The following is a 27,776-nucleotide window of genomic DNA, read 5'->3' as shown; positions in this document are numbered from 1 at the left end:
AAAGATAATATTATCTTTTTTGTGTTCAACTTTCAAAAACACTGAACTTTAGATAAGATCGATAACTTCCAAATAACTTTTCACTCTTGGGTGATCGTTTTGACATTTCACACAACTTTGAACCCCTAAAAGTATTCTTCACTCTTTTGTATGTAAGTCGCATGTATGTATGTAAAAAAGGCTCACAATAATTCTGCCAAAGATCTCAAGGTGGCGCCACCAAATGTAACGAACATTTGTGGATACATTAGTTTGATAATCCAAGGAGATGCACAGGAAAAGGAATACACAATTAAAAAATTACGGAGAAAGCATAAGGAAAAGATAATCATAATAAATCATAATCATAATAAAAGATAATCCCATAAAGGAAAAGATAATCTGATACAAACATTACCAATATAGGAATACAAAATGTAAAGACTATTCACTACGATTTAATCTCGAATTTATTTATAAAATAAAAACACATTTCTTTTGTTCAAAACAATCCATAGAAATAAAGTACACGTATTCACAAGCGTCGCTTGCATAAAGAAAAATACAAAAATGTAGAGCAATAGATACGGAAAGCGGATACACTTGGGAACGGATCCTGAAATTATATGACCATCTCCTCGTTCCAAAAAGGGTGTACTTAAGTATTAAAAGTAGATGAACGCCGAACCACTTAATTATCAGCAGCTATGAACGATCTTTGTACATGAACATGGATGACGGGATGCGGAAGTGTTGGGGCTAAATGTGGATACATTTGTATTTGGGAAATGATCGATGGACTGCGGTATGCCAGCGATTTGTGATCCTTACGTGCGATCAGCATGGATTGTCCATGAAATAATGTTTTTGTTTCCTTGTCTTCAATTGATTGGTGCGAATTCGATTTGGCTTAGATGTAGGCTTGGGCTCCCTATGCTTACGTATAATTTAAATGTACGGTATTTTAATTGGTAGCGTAATTAATTTATGCTTATGTGTGTTTCATGTTTGGCTGGCTGGCTGGTTGGCTGGCGGCGCTCACTTGTTGCCGGCGTTCACGAGCAGACGCTGTCTCGTCGAGGAGTTCAGGGCCGGATTGCACATATCCGTGGTGAACTTGGAGAAGGTGTTGTGGAAGCCGTTGGCCTGGCCGTTGCTGGTTGGCGCCACATCGCCGTCCTTGAGCGCCTTTATGTGTCCGTTGGCATGTCCGTTCGCCTTCACCGCCGGCTTGTCCTGAAGAAAGAGCACATTTGGTTGAATATATGTTTAAAGTTCTACACCCAACTAAATAGCACACAATTTGTCTTCTTACCTTGCCATCGCGCTTCACATAGGCACGCTTGTAGAAGTTTGAGAACAGGAAGTAGAACATAACCGCATGGGCTCCGATGAAGTAGGCGAAGCCGATCGGGTAGTTGCAGTCGTTCTTGAAGAACAGCTGGAAGGAATGCACCATAACCAGGACGAACTGGATCATCTGCATCACCGTGAGGTACTTCTTCCACCACAGGTACTTCTGCACCTTGGGTCCCATGGCGGCCAGCATGTAGTAGGCGTACATGAAGATGTGCACGAAGGTGTTCAGGAAGCCGAAGAAGGTCGAGTGGCCACCGGGGGTGAACTTGACGCCCCACCAGACGGAGACGGGCATGATGCCGTGGTGGATCACGTGCAAGGTGGACACCTGGTCGTACCGCTTACGCATCACAAAGAAGAAGGTGTCGAAGAACTCGGTGAACTTGGAGAAGTAGTACCACCAGCAGCCCTCAGCGGTCTGAAAAATTAAAGGGAAATTGCTATTAGTAACTAAGCTTTGAAACCTTTTATCAATTTAATCGGGATTGCACAAAAATCTATCAGTTGGTCGCAGAAGTACTTTGCGGTGATACTTTGCTCAGATTACCAAACTAAATATAGCTTACGATTATTTCTTAGAATGCTTAAAGAAGAAATTCCAATTTTAGTCAAAACTAATACCTGTGCTCATTCCTATCCCATATTTCAAGCCTTCATTGTTATGCTAAAAATAAACACAGCTTGGTCAGATCAACTCCGCTAGCCCTGGAACTAACGGTTGGACAAATCCGAAGCTTATCAATAAAAGAACATGGTTGATTTGCCAAAATCTTTCGCCTGCCGACTTTCTAAGACCGCCACTTTCTTTGGGTCATTTACCCACTTTAGCCAACCTGGCGGCACACGTGAGATGAGGAATCCACCGCAGAATCCACCGGCCACACAGCCGGCCGGCTTTCGGCATCCATTTCTTCGTGATTAGCATAAGAGAACCTGTCGCCATTGCCGTTTTTCTAATATCTTGCCTCTTGGCAGCCAAAAACTGGTTGCTTACATAAAATCTGGCCCAGTCAACAAAAGAACTTTGCTATTTGCCAACCATAAGCAAAAATAAGAATTTATAGCCCAGTGTTTGAGTATACATATTAGCTTAGCGCGTTATATGGGAGCTTCCACAAATACTTACACGAATCGCTTTGGGCGAGTAGGAATAATTAACGGGTTCGCATCGCAAGTTATAGCCGTTCAGCCATCCGCCTATGCAGGACTATAAATGCAAAAGAAGGTGGTAAGTGTGGAAATTAGCTAAAAAATATTTATTATATTACCTCGTAAAAGAGCCAGGCACTGAAAATAACCTGCGCTGCATTGTAGACGATCAAGACTTTGCGAAGCTCGAAAGGCTTTCTGTTTTCCATTAGCTTGGGTCCGAGTACCTGGAATAAGATGTTTATTAGTGATCCTCTGTATCTCGAATCTAAAATCTCAAGTCTTGTCTTCGTTGTCTTTGCGCGTCTGCGTGTCATTTACATAGTCAAACAGAGGCCAAAGCCTGTTGCAGCAATTATCAAATCAAATCAATCGTCGCGACCGACTTTGTCTGTTGGTTTTGTGACAAGTTCGTTGCCGAAGTCTTTTGTTTGGCCAACCGCCGACCCGCGCGTTCGCCTATCGAATTTAGCAGACATGTGAAAGTAAGTTAAATGCTTTTGTAAAATTATGAATGTGAACCAATGCAAAGCGGGAAACCTAAATAGAAATCGTTTTTCGAATTGATTTTTTAAATTTTGCATAATCTCCCGCCGCCTGTGCTTGGGTCACCTTTCGACACCAGCTCTTTGAGACGATCATCGCAGAAATCGGTTGGCCCTGAACCCCTAGCTCGGGTTTCACAGTCATTTTGCAATGCAATAAAGCGAAACTAGTTTGCGAAAAGGATCCGCATAGTAATCAGATGAGAATCTGCCAGTTCTGGTCTCCGAAATCAGCGTAAATTGCCCCCATAGGAATGATGTTGTTCTGTTCTGTTCAGCCCGTTTTTTGTTCGCTCCAATAATTATGGATTGGTGCTTCCCCAATCCCGGACCACTTACCTTTACGATGTACGCGTATGTCAGACTGATGGCTATCGTGGGGAACGGCGAGCTCATGAGCGGGTAGTCTCGTGTTCGCGGATCCGATTTGTTGTCCATCAGATCCCGCCAGCCGTCGTAGAACATTGTGAGGTAATCCTGCAAGTGCAAAGACCACAAAGATGGCAGATTAGTCATGTGTGCTAGCCGGGAGTGGCTAATCACCCTGCCCACTTAGCGAGATCAAATGCCAAATCAATAAATTTGGGTTGCAATTGCTACACAGTCGTTTCAGGCAAATTCAAGCCATTTACAAGCTAGGTTCGGAGAGGCGGACAACTGACTGATTATGAGTACTGGGCGTTTGGCTTTGGATCTTGCTCTTAATTAAACGTTCCCACTCAGAGCATCAATCACACATGGTGTAACACATGGCCAGCAACAAAGGAAACCCAAAGCCATTCTAGTTTGGCGCGAGTTTCCGCAAAATGCTCCCCATTAGCCGACAAACCGTGATTTGGTATCATATTTGTGCGCGGTAATTTCCCATTGTCGATTAGCACTCGGCGATGCCAGCGCAAAAATATATACGAGTACATCGAAATAAAAAGAAAAATCATGTAGAAAAACTGGTGCAGCCGGCTGTCGGCTGTCGGCGATGTTGCAATCCGCAATGGCCTCTTGTCCATGTGATAAATAGCCAAACAAAACAATCTAGAAATGATTCGACAGCCTGACCGACTGACTGACTGACACAGAAGTTGGGGAAGTCTACAGGGGATGCCAGGAAAAGCTAAACCAGTTCCGCCAGTGTTAATCGCCGCTTAAATAGTTAAATGCCTGACTGACGGCAATTAAAGAAAACAGCGCTACTCTTAATTGCAGCGGGGGTTGCAGCCGTTTCCACAGAGGGGTTAGGGTTAACTTAATTGATTTGAACGAACCAGGGCCGTGTGTGTGGATAGCGGAATGTCAAGGGAAGTCCACGATGTGAAAGCTGTCGATTAAATCGATACCAGCATATCTCAATTATAGAGTTAAGAAAACTCTTAGTGATTTGCAATTATAATTGAAAATCTAACCCCTTTGGAATCCGATAGCTGCGCAGGGCCTCATTCTTGACTTGGTTTTGTCCGTAATTAAGGAAATATTTCAAGCAGTCAGAAACTAGAAAGAACTAGCATTTAAGGTTTTATTGTGTTAATTTGACAAACACAAATGTAATTATACCGCCTTGTTCCAAATTCCATATCCATAGAGAATACCTTTTAAGTCGAGCGGAAATGGAGTGGTGAACATGGAAAAATACCTCCTATGTTTTTATAATAACAAATCGGACCGTGCATGCTAGCTAATTTTTCAAAGCAAAATATACTTTTAAAAGTTTTTAACCAATTTAATACTGAAATCAATTTCCTTGACTATAACAATATCCAATAAAGTTCATTGACTTATTATTTTCTAATGATATACATTAAAAAATTGCCTTGTGTGTTTTCAATTGAGGCGGATTTTAATGTTCGAGTTATGTAGACTGAATTGTATGTAATTTGGTCTCTAATTTTGTCCAAAAGCCTTGCCTCTCGACCAAGTCGGAGTTGCGGAAAAGTTGACTGACCAAAGTAGTCCGATTCTCACCCCTTCTTTGTCCATAGTTTATTTTTTGCATAACACGTAAACACGAACCGAAGAGACCAGATGTCTCAACTACACCACTGGCCACCAACAGCTCATCAATCATTCTGTGCTGGCGGGCCTCCCGAGCACTTGCAGCACCAACAAGACATGGTCATCTAAATTGCTGGACGAGAACGGGGGATTGGGAAAAACAATGCTCATTTGTCGCCTGGCCAGCTAAGTACGTCAGCCATCATCATCGGCGGAGAAGCGGAGAGCGGAGGAAGTTCGAGCAGTTCGCCGATCGAGCGTTGAAAGCCCCGTCATGTCGTTAGTTCATTAATAAGTCGAGTCTGCCATTACGCTGCCAGGTGAACTTACTGACCGACTGGGTGTGGGTGTGGCCAGCCATCTGTAATTGCTGGTTTCGGGCAGAACCGCACCGTCCAAGCCAAACAATTTCATCTTTCTGACGCATGGTAGTCGTGTTGCAAGATTTATTGAAATTTCAGCCACTTCGGCGATCAGACTCCATCTGTCGGCACATGACTGGCAAATTTTTCTATTACACATCTGACGTAATTTGGGAATACTCTCTGCGGCAGCCAGTGAAGCGTCTTAGGACGGACTTTGCCGACGATGGTGGGCTTGTGGCCGTCATGATGATTCAGATCGAGGTTGTGCTCGTACCTGGGCTGGGCGCTATTAAACAGGTCACAAAGTCCGGAAGAGACAGCATCGCATCTCAACAATGTCGCCGTTGATTGCATCTAATTAAGATTCACTTTCCGAAAGAGACTCTGGCCAAGATTTTCACTTTTTTAGGTGCGTGCTAGTTAATTGAATTTTTAGGCACAAGGGGAAATTTTGAAAGTACAAGCCCCGATCTCTGAATTCTCTAACGGCATAGCGAAAATTACGAAAAAATAAGTGGTGATAACTTACAACAAATTACATCATATAAGCCGCATAATTAATGTTCCCTGAAACTCCCGTAAATTATTAAACAAGTCTGGTAGCTCGGGAAATCGTTATAATAATCGTTATAATCGTTATTTATCATGATATCATAGAATGTTTTATAATTTTAGGGAAAATATGGTAATTTACGCCCCTGCAAGAGTTTCGTTTCTTTCGCAGAAATCCCAGGTGTGGGTGTAAATCGAGTGTAAATTTGACAGATTAAAGCCACTATTATGGCAGACACCTAATGTACTTATTAAGCAATTTGCATTGAGCTCTTCCTGGCCAACTGACGTAGGTCAGCAGCAGCTGCCTTAATTTCACATATTTTATGCCATTTGATTAAGGAAAATTACTAGCGATGAGCGTCATAAAACCCGTTTTCACACACTATCTGGGTGAGATCCATTAAGAGGAAAATAGTATATACTTAGCACGTATTATAGTGCACTTGCTGGCGGAGTCAAAGTCGGAGCTATACCCGACCACAAAGCGCAATTAAACTTGATTGTCGGCCTGCACCGGTATTTGCTTAGTTCGGCTATGTCCAAAAGTACCGTGAGTTTGAGTCGTTGCAGTTAGAACCGACTTATACGGCCTTTGCGACCGGCTTTCGACAAGTGGCCAAAGGAAGTTCAGACCCAATCCGGAACCAAATGGAATTTCATTCATAATTGCCGGGCTTTGTGCAGCCGCCAATCAGTTTATCCTATGATCTGGCATAATTCGATCTATCATGCGAAGCCATTATTTGTCATGTCTAAGCCAGCAAGCCGTTTCTTGTTTTCGTGATTTTATCGAAGCGCAAACAAAAGACTTAAGACCCAAACTCGCCGCAGCAGCAAGTGCGCATGCGTGGGCGCCAAAGATCGACAGTCATCGCTGCCGATGGTGTTTCAAGTAGTGCGCACCACAGTTGCATTAATGAGGCGACTCACATATACCACATTAGCTAAGTTCCTAGCGCTGTTTTGAATACACAAACCAGACAACATCGTTTAATGTGATTTATTTGAGCCTGCGATTGTAATAAAATGAATGTCCATCTGGGTGGTCGGATAATTGAAGCTGGGACGTAAACAAAATTAACTGGCCATCTGTAAGCTCAAGGCAAATCTTAAATTATAATTTAGACGCAAAATGCGCGGTTTGTTGAACTTTGTTTTTGCCAAGCAAATTAAATAAAATACAGCATATGGAAAAAGGACAAAGCAAATGGGAACCGGTATCTGTAAGAGTCAACAAATTGCCATATGAGTATATTATATATGCATAAATTCTAAAGATCGACTGCTGATGGGGTTTTTGTTGGATCTGCAAAAGGTTGGCCAATATTTGGGCAATCAAATAATGATTCATACCGCGGGCAGACTTTGGAGCTTGTGTAATCCCCTAATCGAATTCTGCCGATTCACGATGATGATGATGTCTTGTCCAGAATTTTAACTTTGTGCCAAGCAGTCTCTTCTCGCCAGCTCGCCAGCTTCTGTTTGGACTTTGGCCCAGCAAATATGACAGCTGAAAATGTATTGTATTTGCCATTACATAAAGCCGGCTAGCTTTGGTCAGTTTGCGTAAGCCACGGCCGCAAGACAGCAGCAGCATCCCAACACTTGGCCAAATGCTGACCCTTTTTCGCTTTCTTTGGTTCACACGCGCTCGCCACCAAATGCTTTCCCTGAAAACCCACAAAAATGCTTCCGCCAACGGCAGCGGTAGCGGCAGCAGTCTAAAGCAGCATTTGTAATTGTTGTTTGTGGCCTGGCCGCTGCTGTTGTGCGTTACATTTTAACGCTTCATTATGCGCCATAAAGTCGGACGGGGTTCAGAAAGCCGGACAAATGAGCTGAAATGTACAGTGCCCCTGATTTGGGCATCAGCTGCGGCGGAGATTGGGGCTGTCCGGCGATGAGTTGGCCATTCCCCATTCATATCCATCATCATTGTTCGATGTCGCCATCGACGGCAGCGCCTTCGCATCTAGCCCTCACCCACAGGGGAGTGACTAAGCCGCCGGACTGGGAACATTTGGCCGGACAATAATTGTTTTCAGTCGCACTCGCCTGCGACAAATTGTCGCCCTAATGTGTTGCCAGTGACTGTGTAATAAGCGATTGGTGATGAGACAGCTTATTGTGTCGGACAAGTTGGTAGTCAATCGCACTGTGATCCAGTATTTGAATATCTCCATTAGGGCAATTAAGAATTTTGGCACAGAAGCAGACTGGATCTTGACTTCAATGGAAAAAACTCAGCTCAAAAACCAATTGATTTATATTAGTAAGTAACTAAATAGCTTTTGCTTTTTTCAGTGCTGTATCTAGGCCGAAAATCCCCACACGTATTTCTTGCTCTATGGCTCACATTCCCGCTTGGCTTTTGTTGATTTAACTAATTAATACCACTATTTCGATTTCAATGGCAGCGCCTTAGCTCTTTTAACCTTTTATTGCTCATTCCAGCGGGGGGAAGAAGTCGAGGCATTCATCCCGAGCCCCGATGCTTGCAAAATAAAAATTCCGAATTCCAAGTGATTACTGCATTTGTGATCATTCAAATTTGTACGGCTTTGCACAATTTGACCCAAAAGATAATATAAATCAAATGACCAGCGGAAAGAGATATATTTGCCAGCATTTGCATTTGCTTGGTGCCGAGTGCCACAGTCGACTAGCAATTAAATTATCAGCGATAAAGCAGCAGCCCCAATCGGCCAACAAAAATGTTATTAACACTTTTCAACATGTTGGCAATTAATTAACCCAAGCGTCCGAAATCCCGAGTCCCCAAACCCCCCTTTCCCACCGCTCTCGGACTGTAAGTTCCGTCCCAGGCCGTCCGAAAAAAGTATCTGACGGGTTTGAGTTTCAAATGCATAATTGGGAAGACAACAAAGAGCGTCGAGCGACTGGACTGACGGAGAGAAGAAGATGATATAGGTGTTGAGGCTGCGATGTAGTAACAGACATCAGTTCAAATCTTTAGCATTTTAGTACGTATGTATTTCTTTACAAGGCCAACCGGCCGAGCGGTTTGCTGACTGGGATTTTGGCTTTTTGGTCTCGGATTTTATTTTCTTACTTTTTGAAATATTTGCAATTGGCCGGCCGAGAGAGTCAGGTGGCGGCATTTGCATTTCTAAACCCATTTCTTTGATTTATTTTAACGACCTTTATATAAGTCTCATCTGCCAGGGCGGCACTAAGCAATTTGCACAGTAAGAAAAAATTATGGCTTCCCGTTTGTAGAGCCGCATAATTGTCCAGCTCAACACTTTTACTTTCCCAGCAAGAGCAGCCGCGGCAGCAGAAAAGAAAAAGCAATAAGAGATAAATTTAAAGGGCCAAACTGGTTTGGAGCCATATGTTGTGGAGCATCGGGGGACCGGCGGTCGATCGAAGCCGATTGGAGCTGGGACCCAAACTCGTGTCGCACTTAATGATTTTCGATCATTAAAGAAAAAATTGCTTTGTATGGAGGGGCCAAAGAAAAATCAAACACAGTCGCACGAACCTGCGCAACATAAAAATCAATTTATAGGTCAAGTTGAGCGCAGCCAACAGGGGGGATCAAAAGAAACACATTGGCGCACGGAAGGGGGTTTGTGTATTTGTGTGTTTGTGTATACGAATCTGTATCTGCAACTGGCTTTCGGAGTTAACATTCAGGTTCAGACCACGACTTTTACTCCGGCAGCATCTTGTCTAACATGACAAGCGATGATGCAAGACTCCGCGATTGGTTGAATGCGTAAACAAATCGTCGGTAAATGGAAAGCCGTTAAGAAAAGCACCAAAAAATAAAAAAGTATTAATAATAAGACAATAAAACACCGATTACTGCCCGTGATCGATACGCGGCTGTTGTGGGTCAAGTTGAAAATGCAGCGCGCGTTTTTAAACTTTCCAGCGAATACCGAGCTGCGCGCGACTTGCACGCGATCGAAATCGCTGGCGATTTCTCAATCAAGCTCGGGAAAAAACGCGGCAGCAACATGTGCAGCAAATGCACTTGCCACACAGCAACAACGCGATATACTCGTATGCAGGGCTTATGCATCTGCATTTGTTTGCGTTTCGTCAGAGAAGTCTTGACTCCGGCAACTTTTAAAAGCAGCTAAATCGCGTTAATTTGGCAATCGAGTTGGATGTTGTTCTTGCTGTCCAGTTGTGCGCTTGTCGTTGGCCCCACATCCCCAGTAATTAGTGCAAGACATTTTTTCCGAGTGTATGTTGTTGTTTTGCTGCCGTTGATGTGCTGCCCCAAGGAAGTGGTGTTGTTGCTCTCGGGGGCGGTTTACTCCGCTCACTGAACGCAGCAGCGTTTCAAGTTGCAAGTTGTGGAAATTCATGCAGAAATAATTCGAAAATTAACACAATACAATTTTGGTTTTAATAATAATACGAGATGCGTGAGACTTTTTCGATCTTCGAATATATTTCGCCGGTATACTTAAAATATTAAAATTAATGATAACTAATCATGTCAACAGTTAAGTTGATAAATTATATACTAATAATATTTAATTAATATAAATTTTTTAGCGTGTTTTGCCATCTGAATCATTTTAATTTTGCCAAAAAATTATAAATTTTTATATGTATTTTTAAATAGACAACTTAACTTTTTAGGTCAGTCAGAAGAAAATTATTAATAAAATGAACTTTCAGTTCGGCAACTTCGAAAGCTATGCTTTCATTAATTAATGTGATTTGATACGACTTTGTGAATGTAATTTTTTTCAGTGCCAAGTAGTTTTGCAGCAACTAAAAACTCAGTCAGTAGTCAAGTGCACAGCTGCAAGTACTCAGCAGGTTGGCTAAATGTGCGTAAGTGTGAGTTTCCCAAATGCCATTTGAAAGCCTCGATTCGGGGTATATATTTTAGCTGATTCATTCCCAATGTTGATTTTTTCGTGAGCGTATGTGGCATTAATTTTAGACGTTTGCATTAAAAACGGTTCCCTACCATCTGGATTCAGATATTGGGAATGACGAACTTTGGGTTACGGCCCTGCTGCCATTTCCCAGCTTAAAGTTCTCTGCCCCCAAGACCGTAAATCACTAGCCACACAATTAAACAAGCAATGACTTTTAGCTCCTCAATCACTTTACATTCACGTATTTATCAGGTTTTTTCTGTCCACTAATTTAAATTTTGCTTCAGCCCCGCAAAGTTGATTATTTAATTATTTTGTGTGCGGATTAAATGTGTTGCAAATATATGACCGACAATTACGCTGGCCTCTTTTGAGTGGAATTTATTTGTAATTATAATACAACAAGGAAATTTTCAAGAAATACAATTAAACATTTTTAGACTACTGAAAAACATCGCACAACATTAGGTGCCTAAGTCCATCTGAATTCGCGCTTATGTAAATAAGTTGAACTCACATTCGGTATGACAGCAAGACCCACAAAACATTAACATTTAACAAATGAATTCAGCCAACTGAAAGCGACAAACATGTATAACTTAATGGTATTTTTGAGAACGAAGAGTTTGGAAGAATTGCAAAAAAAACAATCAAAAAGCTTTAAAATATGCATGCCAGCGTGTTTGAACAGTAATGTAAAAGCTGTTATTTTTATTGTTTTTAACACCTCTACCGGCATAACATTTCTGTCTAATCTCAAACGATCAATAATTGAATTTCAAATGACACTTACTTCAATCTCGGGGCGATAAGAGCCCGTAAAAGTCATCATTCTCCGTATAATGGTCTCTTTACGTTTATCTACAGCGAATGCCTCTCTTTGCTTGCGTTATCAGCTTTTAAGTGTTAATTTTGTCGCATTTACACAGAGCGTAACAACAACTCGCTGAGACACACGCACTTTTATGTTCAACAATAAACCTTTGCCCAAATGGCAGATTCGCAATTCAAGTGGACACAAACTAAGGAAAACGCGCATACGCCGTGTGGTGCCAAGCAAACCGAAGTGGAGCACCGAGTGCACTGCGATGGCAGTCACATGTGGCAAGCCATATCTCACACACACTGTGCTAAGAGGCCACTCGGCCTATGGCTTTCTGTTTACTATAAGCTCTCTAATTTTGTCTCTTACCAAAAACAGCTGAGCGGCGAGCGGCAGTCAACAATAAAGCGACGTCAACGCGGCTGAGACTGGCTCTCCAATGTGGCTAACTGGCCCACAGGGACTGCAAGCAAATCGGCTGATTAAAGCACATTTTTATTATGATCACCTGGCGGGGGCTGCGCAGTTTGGCAGCTGGGAGCCTCAAGCCACTAACACCCCATAGCCCATAGCCCATAGCCCATAGCCCGTAGCCCATTGCCGATAGCCAACTGGCCCAGTTAAATTCGCCGCCAGCGTCTTTGCACTTTTCAGTGTCAAAAGGGGCAACCAAAAATGCGGCAAAAGTCCCAGTCGAAAATAAAATCGAGGTGTAATAATTATTGTGTAAGAGGGCAAAAGGAGAAGAAAACAACTCGAAGATTTGAATAAGTTTCGATTTCTGGGTTACCTGCCTTTTTTTTGTAAAGTGGTGCAATGCCAGTGATCATTAGCCGCGATTGGTTAACCCACTGGGGTTTTTTCTCTCGAATTTGCAGAGCTGAATGAATATGAAAATCACTGGATTTCTACACCCAGCAGCATCTGCAATGATGGGCCAAAAGCATAAGTAAGGTGAACGGGACAAACGAGCCGGCCTGGCCCTGAGTGGCTATCATTTCACCTGCGGTCCGCTCGCCAGTTATCCCATATCCCCGGCCGAGATTCAAGGTCAGTGCTGCGCTGCATTTCCGTGTGAAATGTTGTCGGGCCAGTGAGCTGCTGAGCTGGTGAGCTGCTGAGCTGGAGAGCTGGTCAAAGCCAAAATCCAGCCTTCACTTCACTTGACCGCCAGCCAGCGATGTTGCTGCTGCTGCAACTGCGTACGTAATGCAGCAACAGCTCCGCAAAAGTGCAGCACTTGCAGTTTCTGTATGCACTTTTGGCGGAGCTCCATAGCGAATGGCTCTAGCAAAACAGAACGGGGCAAAACGCGCACGTTTTGGGGCAGAAAGCGGGGGAAAAGTGGGCGCAAAGCGTGGAAAGGTCTGCGCGGAGTCGGCAAAAATGCATTTGGGAAAAGACATTGGAAAACCTTGCTGGCGAATGTGTACTTGAAATCGAAAACCAGTTGCTGGCGTGCGGTTTTTTTTCCGCCCATTTCCAAAGAAAGCGAATAAGAACCAGGAATGGCTGCAGCTCGAGAGATTTCCTCGATGAATATTTTCTCAATTAAATTTTACGGCTGCATTGCGGATATTCATTACAGGGGCTTTATTTTATTAATATTGTGCTTAATAGCAGCACACACGAGTCGTGTGCAAAGGGTCATTTGTGGGATTGGACGGGAAGCCCAAGTATGTACGAGTATATTTATTCTGGCTTGCATGTTGGGGGTCGGCAGCAAATTACTGGTTACAAAGCCGTTTTAATGAAGGAGGATTTCAGCGGCATCAATTTTCCGTTGAGTCACACAGAGTTCGGGAACCCCGCGCCACTTACCATTGTGCTAAAACTCGCTTTTTCAGGTACTAGAAGTCCGTTTATCTTCCGCTCGTATCAATTTCCTTGACTAATTTACAGAGATTTTCGCGACCTTGTACGATTATCACTTTAAGCGCACTCTCCTTGTTCGTTTCGTTTTTCTTTACTGGTAGATCTTTAGTTTCTGTTTTACACACGCACACACTGTTTGACCATCGTTATACGGTTTCTTGGTTTCTACATCACAATTTTTGGGAACTGCTGCTGATGCGGCTGATGCGGCTGCTGCTGCTCCGCTGGACTTTGCTGGACAACACCTGGACAGCGAATGGGCGAGCGTGCGCGTGCGCTTCTTGCATTCAAATCAAAAACACTGAAATAAGTTTGATTTCACGCTGTCGCTTTACTTTTATACCGCTCCGCAGTCGTAGGAGCGGAGTTGGCGCAGACGTCGACGCAGATCGGCGGCGCCGACCGCTCATTTTCGGTGGCGTTGAGGTGCGCCGAAGTCGGGTCCGAGTGGAAAGCTTCGGTCGCAAGCCAGGTTCTGAGCAACAGGTTGGCGGCTCGTGCTCTCGCTCTGGCGGCTGAGGCGATCGGGTCCGGCGTCAGGACGCCAGAGCGATAGTGAGAGTGAGACCGAGTGAGAGAGCGCTCGAGCGGCCAGCGGCCCTTTGGAATCGGATTCTTGGTAGCTGGCATCTGGCGGCGCAGGTATCACCTGGCTTTGCACCCACACCGAAGCGCGGCGCTAATTGCCGCCCATCCCAGTATCGGAGGGCTACTTTTGCGTCGTCTTGGCAGCGCGGATGATGGCACAGTTCAAAGTTCCGGCAGCTCGTCCGTTAATTAACCCCTGTCCAGGTCCAGGCCCGGCCCTTCGCATCGGAAAAGTGTGCAAAAAATGACCGAGTCCACGAATCAAAGCGAGGGGGCGCAGCGAAAGGGTGGCCAGCAACATACGCCAATCTATGCATACGTATTCGGTAAAAAGCAGACGAAGCTGGGGCTACTAAACCAGTTTGTCTCTTGGGCTTCAAATATTTATAATGACCAAGACTTGGCTTTCCTCTGCTTGCCTGCGTGGTGGCCTCCGTTAATAAACGGCCAAAATGCGCCGTGAACTTGTGAAACAAACAAAGCCCCAAAGGGAAAAGCAGCTGCCGAGACCTGGATGTTGCAGGCAACCTGGCGGATACTTGATATTTCAGAGGACCTGGCGTGCGAGCTTGAAGCACTGCGCAGTCGATTGTTGTGAGCTAAGCAATTAGAGTGGGAGTTACCAATCGCATGTGGATCGAACTTTGACAACGGCTTGGTTCACGATTTACTTACCCTCAATTAACGACCCTTCCACTAACTTTATTCTAATTTACTCGCTAAAAATCTCACCATTGCCCTGCACTTTTGGTGCGTTTTTCGACAAAAAACCGCAGCAATGCAACAAAGCAAACATTTGCATTTTTCGGCTCGAAGTCCGCTGCTGCTGCTGCTGCTGCTGCTGCTGCTGCTGCTGCTGCTGCTGCATGGCCGCCGAGCACAAGATCTTTTTGCGGAATTCTAACCGAATAACACGTAACTGACCATGTAATCTAGCCGCGCCGAATTTACATGTGCAAACAGTCGGCGGGGGAGACGATAAATATGTATAAACTGGTGGCCCTAAGCTGATCCCATCTTACAGATCCGACACACGCGTCTGCCATATTAGGGAAATATGAATACGAGCTTTTCAAGGGCTTTCTCGTGGCTGTACGGGTATGACTAGCGGAAAAGTTCGCAATGAATTGACCATGTTAGATCAGAATAAGGTTCCTTATATGGACATAGATGGCTGGCGATATTTTCGTTTGCTCTGAAACTTTCCATTCGAGCATCAGTGGTTAGAATGTTTTAAATAGTTAGTGGCGCTTTATTTACTAAAAAGCAATATGTTTTTCCCAGCTAGAATGCACTTCACGAAGTCTTTTAACTAGTGCTGCTCACAAAGAAATAGTGTGACAAAAGTTTTGGTGCCGGCAAGCCACACCTAGTTGTAAAATTTATGTAAACTAAGTGTCGAAATAAATATGCAAATATACCCAGAGATAAAACCTTGAGCATTTGCAGAAATTTACATACAAATCGAAATGTTGAACCAATCTTCAAAATATTCATAATGTGATTAAAATCATTAACGAAAGTGCACCAGTCCACCATTTGATTTCAATATGTTAATTTTTTAATGCGATTGCATAATGCCAAAGTTGAAGGAACTTGGCCGCGACTTCCGATCGATTTCACATATTCCGTTTATCCGCCTTTGCTGACCAGCGTTCAAACTGAAATAAACGAGCACCTAATGGCCGGAACCGTCCGCTTGTTCAGGGCTTATTCCCTGGCGGGGTACAATGACTTTTTTGCGAGACACTTCTCATCGTTAGTCTGGCTTTTGCTTTTTGGCGGGCACACGCGGCGTATGCTTAATGGCGCAACCTTCGGCCCAGAAATATTGACTTCAATTCAAGTCCCAATCGGACTAGCCGCGCCAGGTGACGATCGTAATGATGCCACGCAGATGGACCGCGTCCACTTTTGGTACCTGGTGGGTGTCGATCGCCGGCCAAAGCCATTGTTTATTGTGCCAAGCTTGGGATGGTTTTTGTGATTTGGATCCAGCTCTATGTGGGGTTTTTTTGGACTCTCGTTAGTATTATTGGCCTTATCCGAACTTGGAAATTATAAAAAACCAGAGTTCAAGGTTGCAAATCTCGTAAAATCACCAAAACGATTATACCAAGGCAGTAGAATTTACATCGGACTGGTGCTAATGAGCATATTTGTACGAGGCAAGTAGTATCATCATCTGGGAAAAGTTGCAATTGGTGGACTTCACCGCCCTGCAGTTGTGCAACCCGAGATGATTGATGCGTTGATTTCGCGATGCCGGAGTCTCAAGAGCCCTCGAAACCACAAAAGCAGCCGACACGTTGGATTGCAACACTTAAACACGCTTCGAAAATTAAATAAGTATAGAATAAGTAAAATGATACTGCAAATATGTACACATATATCCAAGCCTTCTATTTTAAAACTATAATCTATTCAATATAATAATATAAACTATTTTTATAAACCTTTTTAACAAGGAAATAGACTATATATACCAGTGTATGTCGGCAACTGTTATTTCTGCTGGTGCTTTTCTGATTATTAAATAACGGTTAAGTCAAGTGGCATTTTCCGATTCTGCAAATCATTCTCGCTTGTACATTATTGTGGAATTTTAGGTCTGAGGCAATGCAATCGAATGTGTGAAATACCAAAGACAGGCAAGAATAACAAACCAATGCACGAGTCATTCTCCTTTCAACCCGCCCCCAATGAACCCGTGATTATAGCCTACCCCCTTCAAGACCTGCCAATTCCGATTTATCTCATGCACATACGAATAGAAAAGATTTAAAACAATAAAACTTAAATTAACACGGCTTTTCATTCAGAGCCACTTCGGTCGAATTTGTCGGCTGATTTCCGAGCACGTTCCGACCACATCGATCTGCGGCCAGCTCGATCACCCAAAATTCCACAAATCCAGAGAAGTCGCAAACTGCTGACGATGGCGAGGCTGATGAAGACGACAAGCTGGAGATGGAGATGGAGATGGGGTTTAGTACGCATATAAAAACAAGAGAGACATTAGAAATTGCGCAAGGCGTTCGTGTTTGAACATTGATCGGCCATCGTGAAAATATATCAAGGTCAGCTAGTTGACACAGAAACCAAACGAATCAGCTAACTAACATTAATTGATGGATCTGTGCGTTCCAAGTTCGATAGCCTTCCAACACGGGGGAATTATCTGCACTGCGGATTTGCATAAGAAGAGCTAGTAAATTTTAAATGAATTCAATTAAGCTATATATTATATGCATTTTATTTATTATTTTAGGTTGCCCAAACACGATTTCATTCATTAGGGGCATACCATATGCCCATAAAACTTACGAATAACGGTAGATTTACGATACTAAAGTTAGCATTATATTATATTCAGGTTGTAAGAAAGATTTATATTTCAGAACTCTGTGCAGTTGCTGTCAGTTTCTCAGAAAAACCAATTCACATTTCGCGCCACTCAGTTTTGCAGCTACTAGCTTTTGTAAGGCATCTTCAAAACGCACTAAAAGCATGCCGATGAATTTGGAAAAATACTTGATAAAATACCAATGTAAACTCTTATGAGAGTAAAAATAATTTAAAATTATTGCATATGCATAACATCCACTTGTTCCAAATTTTAACGTTTTAAAAATGCGTTGAAAAGATAGCTGCCTAATTTTATGAAGAATATCCATTCATGAAATAATATAAATCTTATTAGTGGAAACGGCATATTAGCATGGAATACAGAATGGCCATTTTGGATGAAAACTATATTTATTGTTCCAAAAGATATAAATGAGATGTGAAACCTCTTTGCACTGATATGAAGAAACATACACTGATTGAATACTTTTAGTGTAATCTGTTCTGCTTGCCGATACCTGTAGCAATTTGAACTTAGTGGCAAATCACAGCTGTTTGACCATTTATAGGCTAAACCGTCTTACCATCTGGTAACGCCTGGTCGAGGAATGGAGCCCAAAGTGACGATCCACAGATATTATAGCCGGCAAGCGAAATATGAAGGAGCCGTGGAAGCGGATTTGGAACTGTTCATCAAGCACTGCGGCGGCGACGTGGTTCGCATCGAACTGGTGAACCGGCTGCATGGAATCCAACTGCAGCGCAAGCTGCGTCGACTACTGCTGCTTGTGCTCCTGGCTATCGCTTACTTTGTCGGGACCTGCGGATTTGATAACAGGACTATTAGTTTCCTGCAGCCCCGCATCCTGTACCCACTGGCAACATGTGCTTCCGTAGCAATCCTGCTGATTCGTTCTACTCTGAACCTGGTGCAGGCAGAGCGATTGTTCTATAGCTGGGACATGGCACTCCAAATGGAGACGGTGCGCTCCTTCGGCAGGGAATCGGTCCTCTGCGTCCAGCGGGGACACATCGAGGACATAGTGCTAAACGAAGTCATTGAAGATGTAGGAACTACTGCTTTTTTATATCGACTTTCTTTCTTAAAAGTCATAAAGCTATTTATCAGATATGGATAGTTATATATAGTTTTTATTCACTTTGTTTCTCTTTCAGTTGGACGTAAAATACATGCTAATATTACGTACAAAAGGAAGCCAATTCAAGAAGCGGCCCATAATACCCCTCTTTAATGTGAGTTCACTTTCGTTCTTTTATAAGTACTATCTAATGATTAAATTCCTTATCTCCAGAGTCAATCCCCCTCAATTGAGTGCCTGCAGCACGCATATCGCGTGCTGCATAAATATTGGCTGAACAGCACCAAAGACCGATCAGAACAGTCCTATATCAAGGACAAGCAGTCCTTAGTGAATTCGTAGTCCTTGACCATATCGCTGAACTGTTAGTTAAAGTACTTATTAAATATAGAGACTTATAGTATTCAGACAAGCTTACCTGCACAGTAGGGTTTTCATCTTCTGGAGGTAGTGGAGGTAATTGTGGAACCTTTAATTCGGATTTGACTATATTAAAATCAGCACGGACCTATAAGAGATTATATGTAAAAACGAATAAAGTAAATATTGCATATTTGTGATTTTACAAATGCTTACCAAATTGTTCAGTTCTGATCTAAATTTCTTTTTGAGTACTTGGCGGTAGGTCTTCAGGTACGTGTCCTTGTTGCTGTTTAGTTCCTTCTGGATATTCTGAAGGTCGATCAACTGCTGGAGCGAAAAGTCTGCAAAGAAATAGTAGTATTCATGTATTTCTATAACAATAAAAATTATTTTCATTGCGCTTACTTTCCATGGCGTCTATATTTTGTTTTGAAATGTGGCAGTGTTGCAAAGCGACAAAGGTCTTGATTACAGTGTTACAGCGGTAAGTGTTACACGCATGTTTCGCATTTAAACGGACAACAATTGCCAATCTATATAGATTTTATCTTTCATGCTACTAGATAACTTTTTCTAACATATATTTATGCATAATTTATTGTTACAATCGTATATATAATAAATCTAATATTTTTTTACGTTTTTATGTTAGTTTTACGGGATGCGCACTGTGTATCGGCTTACTGACAGTGCTGCAAAATGCCTCACTTCACAGCCAAGCCCACCTGACGTAATTGGCAGAAACGACGTATTTTTGTTTATGTGAGACCCCGCTCCCCGCCTCTCGTAAAGTGAGTGGGCCAGATGCTTCTCCAATGACCACTTCTAGTTGCGGAAATTAGTATCTCCTTGTCGGAACCCCTCCCAGGCCCCGTTGGAATACAGCTGTTGCTGACCACAGAACCTTACCGCAGTAAGGCATTTCATCAAAAGTGAGTTTACATCAGCGGAGCATTTCCGAAAACAGTCATTCGGGTGTGCTGCCCATATGGACAAGAAGCTCTAATCCGGTTTTCTGTATCCGACTGCAGTTCCCCGTTTCTCCGGACACACACAAAATGAATCGGTCCGAACCGATTCCCATACGTCGGGACCGCTCTTTTGACAGTGTGATCAACCGCCTGCTCCGTATGAAATCCCAGAACCATGAGAGCTTTCGCGCTGCCATGTACAATTTCCTGATCGCCGCAGGAGTGGCGGCATTTGTGGCTGTGTGCTTCATTCTTGGGCCCTTCGTCCGTCCATTGCTGTGGGCTTTCCTCATGGGCGCCGTGCTCTTCCCATTCAAGCGACGTTTGGCGGAGAGCGTAAACAGTTGGTTTCAGCGCTTGGAGGTGCGCGACTCCAATGTACTGGTCTCGATCTGCCTATCGCCGCTGGAAGCCACAGAGCATTGCGGGCGGTTGCTGATCGGGTGGCTCTGCGAGCACTGGCAACTCCTCCTGGCCGGATGCGGAGTGGCCGGGTGCATTAAACTGTTGGTCCTTTATGCACCGAAGGGTTTCCTGTTGGCCCTCTGGCATTGGATCACCTTTTCTCATGGCTTGTTCGTCCAAATTATTGGATTTCTCAACGTATACGTGGTAAGTACCATGTAGATTTTTCGATAGTGAATCATCAAAAGATTTTTAGAAAACCAGTTAATATAGAAATGAACGATATAACAACAATTTTTTAACTGATTTGCTCCGCAGCTCATTTCCTTGATCGTGGTCTATTTGAGCTGCGTTCACTTCTTCTGGAAGCCAGAGAACAGTGCACACTTCGTGATCGCCGGACAGTCCATGTGGATAGCTGTGGCAGGCTATCTAAGTAGTTTTCTTGGCGCCCTGCAGGTGCCGGTATTTCTACTGATTATGGCCTATGTAACAGCATCTACGGCATATCATCTGCAGAGCCTTGATGATTCCGAATCCTATCTCCACCGCCTGAAGAAGTTGTTCGACAAGAATGATTTTGAGCGGTCGTTAAGCAACTTTAGCATTTGTGGCAGGACAGGAAATGAGTCACTGAGTCCGGGTCTGCAGTCGGACGCGGAGGACATATCGTTAAGTGACACCGTCGACTCGACGGACACGTTCGATGACAAGCCAGGAACCGAGGCTCCCAGTCACCAGAGCGATACTTTCTTCAAGCTCCTTTTTTATGCCTGTTTGGGTACATTCCTCTATCGGAACGTGTGGATGTTTATCCTAGCGGCAATCCCAGTATTTCTGCATCTTATCTACACTGTAGGAGCGTATACGGGTATTACCCAGTTTGTTTGCAACAAAATCAGCGAGGTGTACGCAGCACTACGTGTGAGTTTTACAAATAATTCTTAAATCATGAATTTATATTTTTTATAAGCTTTGCAGTTCTGGGCAATCGAACACCATTCTGCCGTGCTGCCATTATGTCTACCTGGTGTCCTGGAACTCAACTATAAAATCAATACTATCGTGCGGGATTCACTAAAGGCCTCCGTTGAATCAGTTACTTCCATCCTAATGATCATCCTCATGCTTCTCATCATCGTGTTTCTAAGCGTGTTCTTCTGCGTGAACATTTACTCGGAGACGATTGAGGTGGCTTACCTGGGCAAGGATTTAATTAACAAGACGATCACAGATCGGCCTGAGCTAATTGACATCTTGCCTGCCAACATGCAATCGTCCATCGAGGATGCACTAGATAACGCACACCATTATGGTCGCCGTAAGATTGAAACCTACATAGACGACTGGCTGGCAGACGCCGATAAGGTGCATGCCACCAAGTTGAAGGAGCAGATCCTCGAAGTGTGGGACCGGCTTATCCAGTATTGGATCGATTTCAATAAGGCCGGTTCATCGTACGGACCGCGGGTACCAACGGATGCGTTGAAAAGCACATTTGGCGAAATCGTCGACAATCCAGGTAAGCAAATGTTCCCATCTCTATGGCTTCTTTCGATTTTCTTTCGTCCCGCTTCACTAATAAATTCTTTTGAGTTCATTTTCGGGGTTTTCGCATGGGTCTTTTGTTAAGTACTTGCTCCCTCATCCATCCCGTAACACTCGTTTGCGTCTACGAAATAACTCATACTGTGTGCATCTGCTAACCGACGGCCGTTTATTTAACCAAGGACATTTTAAAGAGCTAGTTTTAGTGGCAAAACAGGGCATTATCGGCTGGGCGCAGAGCAATACGCAGACGATCCTTGAGGTAGCAGAGTCTTTGTGGCACATTATCCGGACGAACATGTCTATGATAATGGGCGTGACCGGGGAGATTCTATCACTTGTGCTTTCGGGTGGACAAGCGTGCATTGAGTTTATTCTAGATATGGTGAGTGTAAATAAATAAAATTTTAATGAAAATAATATTCAATTCCAACTACATTCTTTAGATTGTATTTTTTACTGCCCTGTTCTACCTGCTCTCGAGCAGCCAGGAGAAGTACGCGCCCCTGCAGATCACCAAGTATCTGGGATATTCCAGTTCGGGTATCAAAATCGCCGATGCCCTGGAGAACTCCATTACGGTAGTCCTAGTCTCAATGTTCAGGTGCGCCACCTTTACGGGATTGTTCACCTGGTTGGTACATACCGTATTTGGGGCCCGGATAGTGTTCCTGCCGTCCGCCTTGGCAGCAATGTTGGCTGCTGCGCCTTTCTTAGGCAGTTACTGGTGTGCGGTGCCAGCCTTCTTAGAGCTTTGGCTGGCTCAGGACCGCTTCTATGCAGGACTTATATTGTTCCTGCTCCAGTTCTTCGTGCCATCATCTTTTGAAACTGCTATATATGCGGACCTCAAAGGGTGTGTATTTATTTTTTGGTGGAAATTAATTTTTCCCTCGTCATCATTTTGCTGTCATTGCAGTGGTGGTCATCCCTACCTCAACGGCCTAGCTATAGCAGGAGGAATGTATTGGATCGGTTGGCAAGGAGCTATTTTCGGACCCCTGATGCTTTGCTTCTTCATCGGACTTTTCGAGGTGGCCACTCTGGCCATGCGTAGTCATCAAGAGCCCAGGTAACTTTGACTTTCCAAGACAAATTAGATGATTTTGTTTGATTTGCATGCAAAGTATGAACTACATCAGACTTGTGCGGCAGGGATTGAAGTGAGTTATTTCTTGGTAGATTTCTTAAGTAGATTTCGAACCTTCTTTATACCCTTGCAGAGGGTACATTGACTTCAGTCAAATGTCCTTTGCATGTCCGTCTGTCTGTCCGTCCGTCCGTTTCTACGGTAGTAGTCTCCAAAACTTTTCCAGAAAGTCATTTTTCTATTGCAGAAACGGTCCAATATATAATTTCGGTTTACTTTAATCAAAATCAGACGACTTTTTCATACAGCTTTCATAGGAACAGTCAGAACAACGTTTATGCATTGCTTATAATTGGTATAACCAAAGATACTAGAATAATAAGATGCGTAACGCCATACGATTTTTTTGCACACGATTATTTCGGGCTGGCTCTAGAGCTGGCTCCAGGCTCTCTCGAATTTTTGTTCAAATTTCAAAAAAGGATGAAAAAACAGGACAGATTTTGATTCATACGTTGCCATTGTGCCAATACGGGCATTTTATAGGCTTTATTTAAGACAATTTTTACTACTCACCTTAAAGACCTCACTATTTCACTCACTAATATAATTATGACAAAATAATAGTTTATTATTTAATTACTTACAGCTCGAGATTAATTTAGTAGCACTTTGTATACGAATAAACATAAAAATATATATCCCTCTCAGTGTAGGGTAATCAATTTCTTTACAATAATTTTATATTGTATTTTAAATATTTTTTGTGAATAAATATTTTAAAATAAATATTATAACATTTCAAGCACTTGTATGAATAACATTTGCCCGGTTATTTGTTCAAGAGGAATGTCAATTTGATCTTGCAGGTAATCACACTTAAGAACATACATACTTACATGCATCCATCCATCCATCCATCCATCCATCCATCCATCGATACATAACACATGTATACATACATACATACCTACATACGTACATACATACGTACTTACATACATACATACGTACATACATACATACACACATACATCCATACATACATACATACATACATACATACATACATACATACATACATACATACATACATAAATACATACATACATACATACATATGTACATACATACATACATACATACATATGTACATACATACATACACACATACATACAGCGGTACATACACTACACATACACTACACTCACTGCTCGTCCGGTAAGAGAGATGACTTGAACTATTTTGCGACTCTAAATTAGAAGACATGCCTTACAGTCCTCGCTAGAACCAGTTGGGAATTATAGGGCTACAAGAAAATATTTTTCCTCAGCAAATATTCAAAGCGGCAATAACTATGTGTTCCGACAGTAAGTTTAACATTCTTCAGGCTTTAATTACGACAATTTTTACTACTTTGTGCAAGTAACACATACACTACATACTACATACATACATACATTCATACATAGATTCATACATACATACATACATAAACATGGAAATATTTTATGTTTAACATATATTATTTCAAGTCGACTCGAAGGTCATATAAATATACGACCCCATTACAATTGTAATGTCCTCCCCGTGGTGTTCCCTGGGTACCAAAAAAATACATATATTACAGATAATTAATAATACAAATATTTATATGTAAACGGTAGCTAATTCGAGCGGCGATTTTAACTAAAGAATATTAAAACAACTTCTTAAAAAAAAATAATAGTCACGGCATCAATTTTTAAATAATATTTAGCTCATATTACAACGAAATTGACCGAAACATTTATTAAGAGAGCAATTACTGCCGCCACCAAAAAAGTAGCTGCATAGTGCAAAACCAATGTATGGCCGTTACGCATCTTATTATTCTAGTGTCTTTGGTATAACCCATTTTTTTTAATATAATTACTGCAAGGGTATATAAGCACCGGCTTCAAGAAGCTGGCTTCGTTTCTTAACATATCTTAATTTAATGCGAATTCCCTACTGCATTTTAGGAACAGTACGGATGAGGAGCGGACCACGTGAGTTGGCTTGGACCAGAAACTACGAATTTCCATTTAATACTCGAACTGCAAACTAACATAAGCTGTGTGGCCAAATACCTGACAATCAAAATGAGATTGGCCCCAATATCGTACCCTAGTTTTAGGCTGGAGTTTCCTTAATCGTTAATCTTACCGCTTTGCGAAATTTGGTTTTTATTAGTACTCAAATTTAGAAGTATTCCATATTCCGTCTATCCAGCAAGCGCTCCTTAATATCTCTTCTATCGATTATGTTCTTACATACAAAATGTACCTCGAATTGTTTGTAGTCGTGTAACATTTCCAAGCCTTTAAGTACCGATACCGTGCTCGCTACTAATTGCTTAATGTAAAATTGTGATTTGTTTAAACTTAGATACTAAAGTGTTGCAAATATATTTCTGTACTAACTATCCTCCGCTGTATGCAAGCGTTTCTGAATTCGAAAGTTTTTTTCCAGCTCGATCGCTCAAAGGGTCAACAAAACTGTTAATGACAGCAGATTAAAAGCGAATGATAACACAGATGGAAAGTCTGCCGAATGGGGAAAACCTGTTGAGCTGAAAATCGTAACGAAAACCAAGACATTTCAACTGTTGAATACCAAAGAAAACCAGTAAAGAAATTTGATATAAATAACATAACATTTTATGTGTGTATAATGACGAAAATACGAGTAAGGGTAATTAACGATAATTAGAAATTTTGTATAATCTTTATAAAATAAATTGTTGCTTTTAATGCTTTCGACACAAAGTAATTTTGTGCATAAAAAATAGAATGCCGTTTAGTTCGTGTACTGATTCTTGAAGGTAAACTCAGGATGCCGCTCCACACTGTAAAATAAAAATCGCGATAAAATAGAGGGATTAAAGGTAAGACATATTTTTATACCCATGGAAGAATGCAAAGTCACAGATTCGAATATTCTTGTCCAGGCTGGACAACTTGGCCACCTCCTCGGCCGTCAGTTCAAAGTCGAACACATTTAGATTCTGCTTAAGACGAGCGGGATTCGTGCTCTTGGGAATGGCGGATACACCAGTGTCGATAATCCAGCGGAGCAGGACCTGCGCTGGAGTCTTGCCATGGGTTGCGGCAATCTCCTTCACCTCAGGGATGTCCATCAGGTCTGGCAGATTCCTCACAATGCCCGCTCCAGCATTAAACTTGGCGATGCCTTTGGATCCCAGCGGGGAGTAGGCAGTCACAGTAACGTTTTCAGACTTGCAAAAGTCAACCAAATCTCGCTGCTGCAAATAAACGTGGTGCTCGATCTGGTTGTTGGCCGGCCGGATCTTGCAGTTCTTCAACAGACGGGCCACCTGTTCCTTGCTGAAGTTGGATACCCCAATGGACTTGGTGAGACCCTTCTCCACCAGGGCCTCCATAGCAACCCAGATGGCTGCGTGGTTCGTGGTAACGTCGACCTCCATCAGGCCATCCTTGTCGAGCTGGAAGTTAATGCTCGAGATGTAAATAGGTCTTGGGAGTAAATTCCGTAGCACACCTACCTTAAAGCTTCCGTCCTCGTTGATATTAATTGTGAAGGGGGTGTGCACCAAATATAAGTCCACATAATCGAGTTGTAAATCTTCCAGCGACTTTTTGATAGTTGGCTCTACTTCATGGGGGCGGTTGGCTAGAACAAGGATTAGTTGCTTGTATTATTTTGGCCTACTACATTTACATCAAAACTTTACATAAATTAATCTACATTATTCATTCATCATAGCAAATATATATCAATAATGATCGTTGAACAAGTTATGTTGGTGTTTTGAAGAAAAGTCTATAGTCTTATCTTATCAAATAGATTTCTAGAATATCAAAATGAACATTGGTAACTGTAGGAAATGTTTTTGTGGGATTCTATGATTCTTATACAAGATGGGAGTTAATACTATATGTGTATTTTTGATTTTTTATAGAATTGGATCAAAATTTTAAATTTTAAAACACTTACAAACGGGTGGCACCTTGGTCACAATGAACAGCTCGTCCCGCTTGACCTTTCCAGCGTCCAGCCAACGCTTGAGGACTCTTCCGATGGCTTTCTCATTGCCGTAGACTGGTGCCGTGTCTATGTGGCGATACCCAGCTTCCAAAGCCGCTTCGATGGCGGTTTCAATTTCCTCATCAGATGCCTGCAGTGTGGTGATCGAAATGTGGTTTAGTGGTTTTGAATATATATTGATGATAGTCTTTGTATTATCTACACTACTAGAGGGACTTGAAAGTTGATTTACAATGGGTACGTATTCTCTGGTGACCAGTGAAAGTCCAGCCCACTAGAGCTATATGTATGTACATATGAATGGAGATTTATTGTTTGTTTTTGAAAACCGGTCTAAAGTCCCCAGCACAATCAAATTTGTTGATTGCATCGGAATTTTCAAGAGATTTAAATGACGTGTCAGCGATTTGTCGAGTCGTTAATAATTTAAATAGTGTTAAGACTCGAATATCCACTATCCATTAACCTTACAAATAACTTTTCAAATTACAGAACCGGGATAATAACTACCTGCCAGGTGCCGATGCCAATCACGGGCATCTTCTCTCCATTGTTGAACGTTAAGAACTTGGTGTTGACCATTTCGAATTGCTTTTAATTACTTGTGCAATTAAGCAGACTTGAGTAACAGATGAAATGGAAAAGCTGCTGCACAACCTGTTGCTTTGAAGATAGGGCTGAAATTAAACAAGAAGCTACGACCCATCCACCGGCCCACTTATTATTGTCCAATGCAATGGGATTCTGCCTTTTTCAGTGCACGGTCTTACTAGTCGATATTTGTTTAACAAAACAATCGAATTCA

General features: G+C 42.5%; 5 protein-coding genes across 6 annotated transcripts; 2 read left to right on the top strand and 3 right to left on the bottom strand.

Moving 5' to 3' along the window:
* Positions 1-417: 417 nt before the first annotated feature.
* LOC6553574 (elongation of very long chain fatty acids protein AAEL008004) lies at positions 418-13,856 on the bottom strand. Of its 2 annotated transcripts, none has more exons than XM_001979209.3 (6): positions 13,454-13,856; positions 3,372-3,509; positions 2,607-2,714; positions 2,465-2,545; positions 1,295-1,756; positions 418-1,215 (listed from the first exon to the last, which is right to left on the bottom strand). In XM_001979209.3, the coding sequence occupies exons 1-6, from the start codon at positions 13,454-13,456 to the stop codon at positions 1,018-1,020; spliced, it is 990 nt and encodes a 329-aa protein (XP_001979245.2). In that variant the 5' UTR covers positions 13,457-13,856; the 3' UTR covers positions 418-1,017. The 2 variants fall into 2 exon arrangements, with proteins under 2 accessions (XP_001979245.2, XP_026839497.1); XM_026983696.1 differs by lacking the exon at positions 13,454-13,856 and adding an exon at positions 11,603-11,722.
* A 4,004-nt stretch (positions 13,857-17,860) lies between these two features.
* Positions 17,861-18,960, top strand: LOC6553575. Its single transcript, XM_001979210.3, has 3 exons — positions 17,861-18,510; positions 18,620-18,697; positions 18,757-18,960. The coding sequence occupies exons 1-3, from the start codon at positions 18,052-18,054 to the stop codon at positions 18,883-18,885; spliced, it is 666 nt and encodes a 221-aa protein (XP_001979246.1). The 5' UTR covers positions 17,861-18,051; the 3' UTR covers positions 18,886-18,960.
* LOC6553576 lies at positions 18,574-19,402 on the bottom strand. The gene is made up of 4 exons (XM_015154922.2): positions 19,312-19,402; positions 19,120-19,247; positions 18,962-19,051; positions 18,574-18,905 (listed from the first exon to the last, which is right to left on the bottom strand). Exons 1-4 carry the CDS (start codon positions 19,316-19,318, stop codon positions 18,849-18,851), a joined length of 282 nt encoding a protein of 93 aa, XP_015010408.1. The 5' UTR covers positions 19,319-19,402; the 3' UTR covers positions 18,574-18,848.
* On the top strand, positions 19,356-25,714 carry LOC6553577 (transmembrane protein 245). The gene is made up of 10 exons (XM_015154132.2): positions 19,356-19,390; positions 19,559-19,838; positions 19,938-20,489; positions 20,601-21,206; positions 21,264-21,804; positions 22,013-22,215; positions 22,277-22,686; positions 22,750-22,902; positions 24,925-24,951; positions 25,415-25,714. Exons 3-10 carry the CDS (start codon positions 19,965-19,967, stop codon positions 25,572-25,574), a joined length of 2,625 nt encoding a protein of 874 aa, XP_015009618.2. The 5' UTR covers positions 19,356-19,390; positions 19,559-19,838; positions 19,938-19,964; the 3' UTR covers positions 25,575-25,714.
* Positions 25,668-27,729, bottom strand: LOC6553578 (1,5-anhydro-D-fructose reductase). Its single transcript, XM_001979213.3, has 5 exons — positions 27,482-27,729; positions 26,921-27,101; positions 26,469-26,596; positions 25,849-26,408; positions 25,668-25,790 (listed from the first exon to the last, which is right to left on the bottom strand). The coding sequence occupies exons 1-5, from the start codon at positions 27,551-27,553 to the stop codon at positions 25,742-25,744; spliced, it is 990 nt and encodes a 329-aa protein (XP_001979249.1). The 5' UTR covers positions 27,554-27,729; the 3' UTR covers positions 25,668-25,741.
* Positions 27,730-27,776: the final 47 nt, after the last annotated feature.

This window comes from Drosophila erecta, unplaced genomic scaffold (genome assembly GCF_003286155.1).
Source record: "Drosophila erecta strain 14021-0224.00,06,07 unplaced genomic scaffold, DereRS2 tig00000000-arrow-pilon, whole genome shotgun sequence".
In the NCBI taxonomy this organism is placed as follows: Eukaryota; Metazoa; Arthropoda; class Insecta; order Diptera; family Drosophilidae; genus Drosophila; species Drosophila erecta.
This window is presented reverse-complemented; position numbering and strand designations above follow the sequence as displayed.

Excerpts from the sequence above, each read along its gene's own strand:
- LOC6553574 (XM_026983696.1), bottom strand. The coding sequence starts at position 11,641 with ATGATGACTTTTACGGGCTCTTATCGCCCCGAGATTGAA. Across the intron at positions 2,715-3,371 it reads CATACGCGTACATCGTAAAG|GTACTCGGACCCAAGCTAAT; the intron begins GTAAGTGGTCCG and ends ATCTTATTCCAG. Across the intron at positions 2,546-2,606 it reads GTGCCTGGCTCTTTTACGAG|TCCTGCATAGGCGGATGGCT; the intron begins GTAATATAATAA and ends TTGCATTTATAG.
- LOC6553575 (XM_001979210.3), top strand. The coding sequence starts at position 18,052 with ATGGAGCCCAAAGTGACGATCCACAGATATTATAGCCGGCAAGCGAAA. Across the intron at positions 18,511-18,619 it reads TAAACGAAGTCATTGAAGAT|TTGGACGTAAAATACATGCT; the intron begins GTAGGAACTACT and ends TTTCTCTTTCAG. Across the intron at positions 18,698-18,756 it reads CCATAATACCCCTCTTTAAT|AGTCAATCCCCCTCAATTGA; the intron begins GTGAGTTCACTT and ends CCTTATCTCCAG.
- LOC6553576 (XM_015154922.2), bottom strand. Across the intron at positions 19,052-19,119 it reads GATCAGAACTGAACAATTTG|GTCCGTGCTGATTTTAATAT; the intron begins GTAAGCATTTGT and ends AATCTCTTATAG. Across the intron at positions 18,906-18,961 it reads ATGAAAACCCTACTGTGCAG|TTCAGCGATATGGTCAAGGA; the intron begins GTAAGCTTGTCT and ends TTTAACTAACAG.
- LOC6553577 (XM_015154132.2), top strand. The coding sequence starts at position 19,965 with ATGAATCGGTCCGAACCGATTCCCATACGTCGGGACCGCTCTTTTGAC. Across the intron at positions 20,490-20,600 it reads GATTTCTCAACGTATACGTG|CTCATTTCCTTGATCGTGGT; the intron begins GTAAGTACCATG and ends TTTGCTCCGCAG. Across the intron at positions 21,805-22,012 it reads CGAAATCGTCGACAATCCAG|GACATTTTAAAGAGCTAGTT; the intron begins GTAAGCAAATGT and ends TATTTAACCAAG.
- LOC6553578 (XM_001979213.3), bottom strand. The coding sequence starts at position 27,553 with ATGGTCAACACCAAGTTCTTAACGTTCAACAATGGAGAGAAGATGCCC. Across the intron at positions 27,102-27,481 it reads TTGGCATCGGCACCTGGCAG|GCATCTGATGAGGAAATTGA; the intron begins GTAGTTATTATC and ends ACCACACTGCAG. Across the intron at positions 26,409-26,468 it reads ACGAGGACGGAAGCTTTAAG|CTCGACAAGGATGGCCTGAT; the intron begins GTAGGTGTGCTA and ends ATTAACTTCCAG.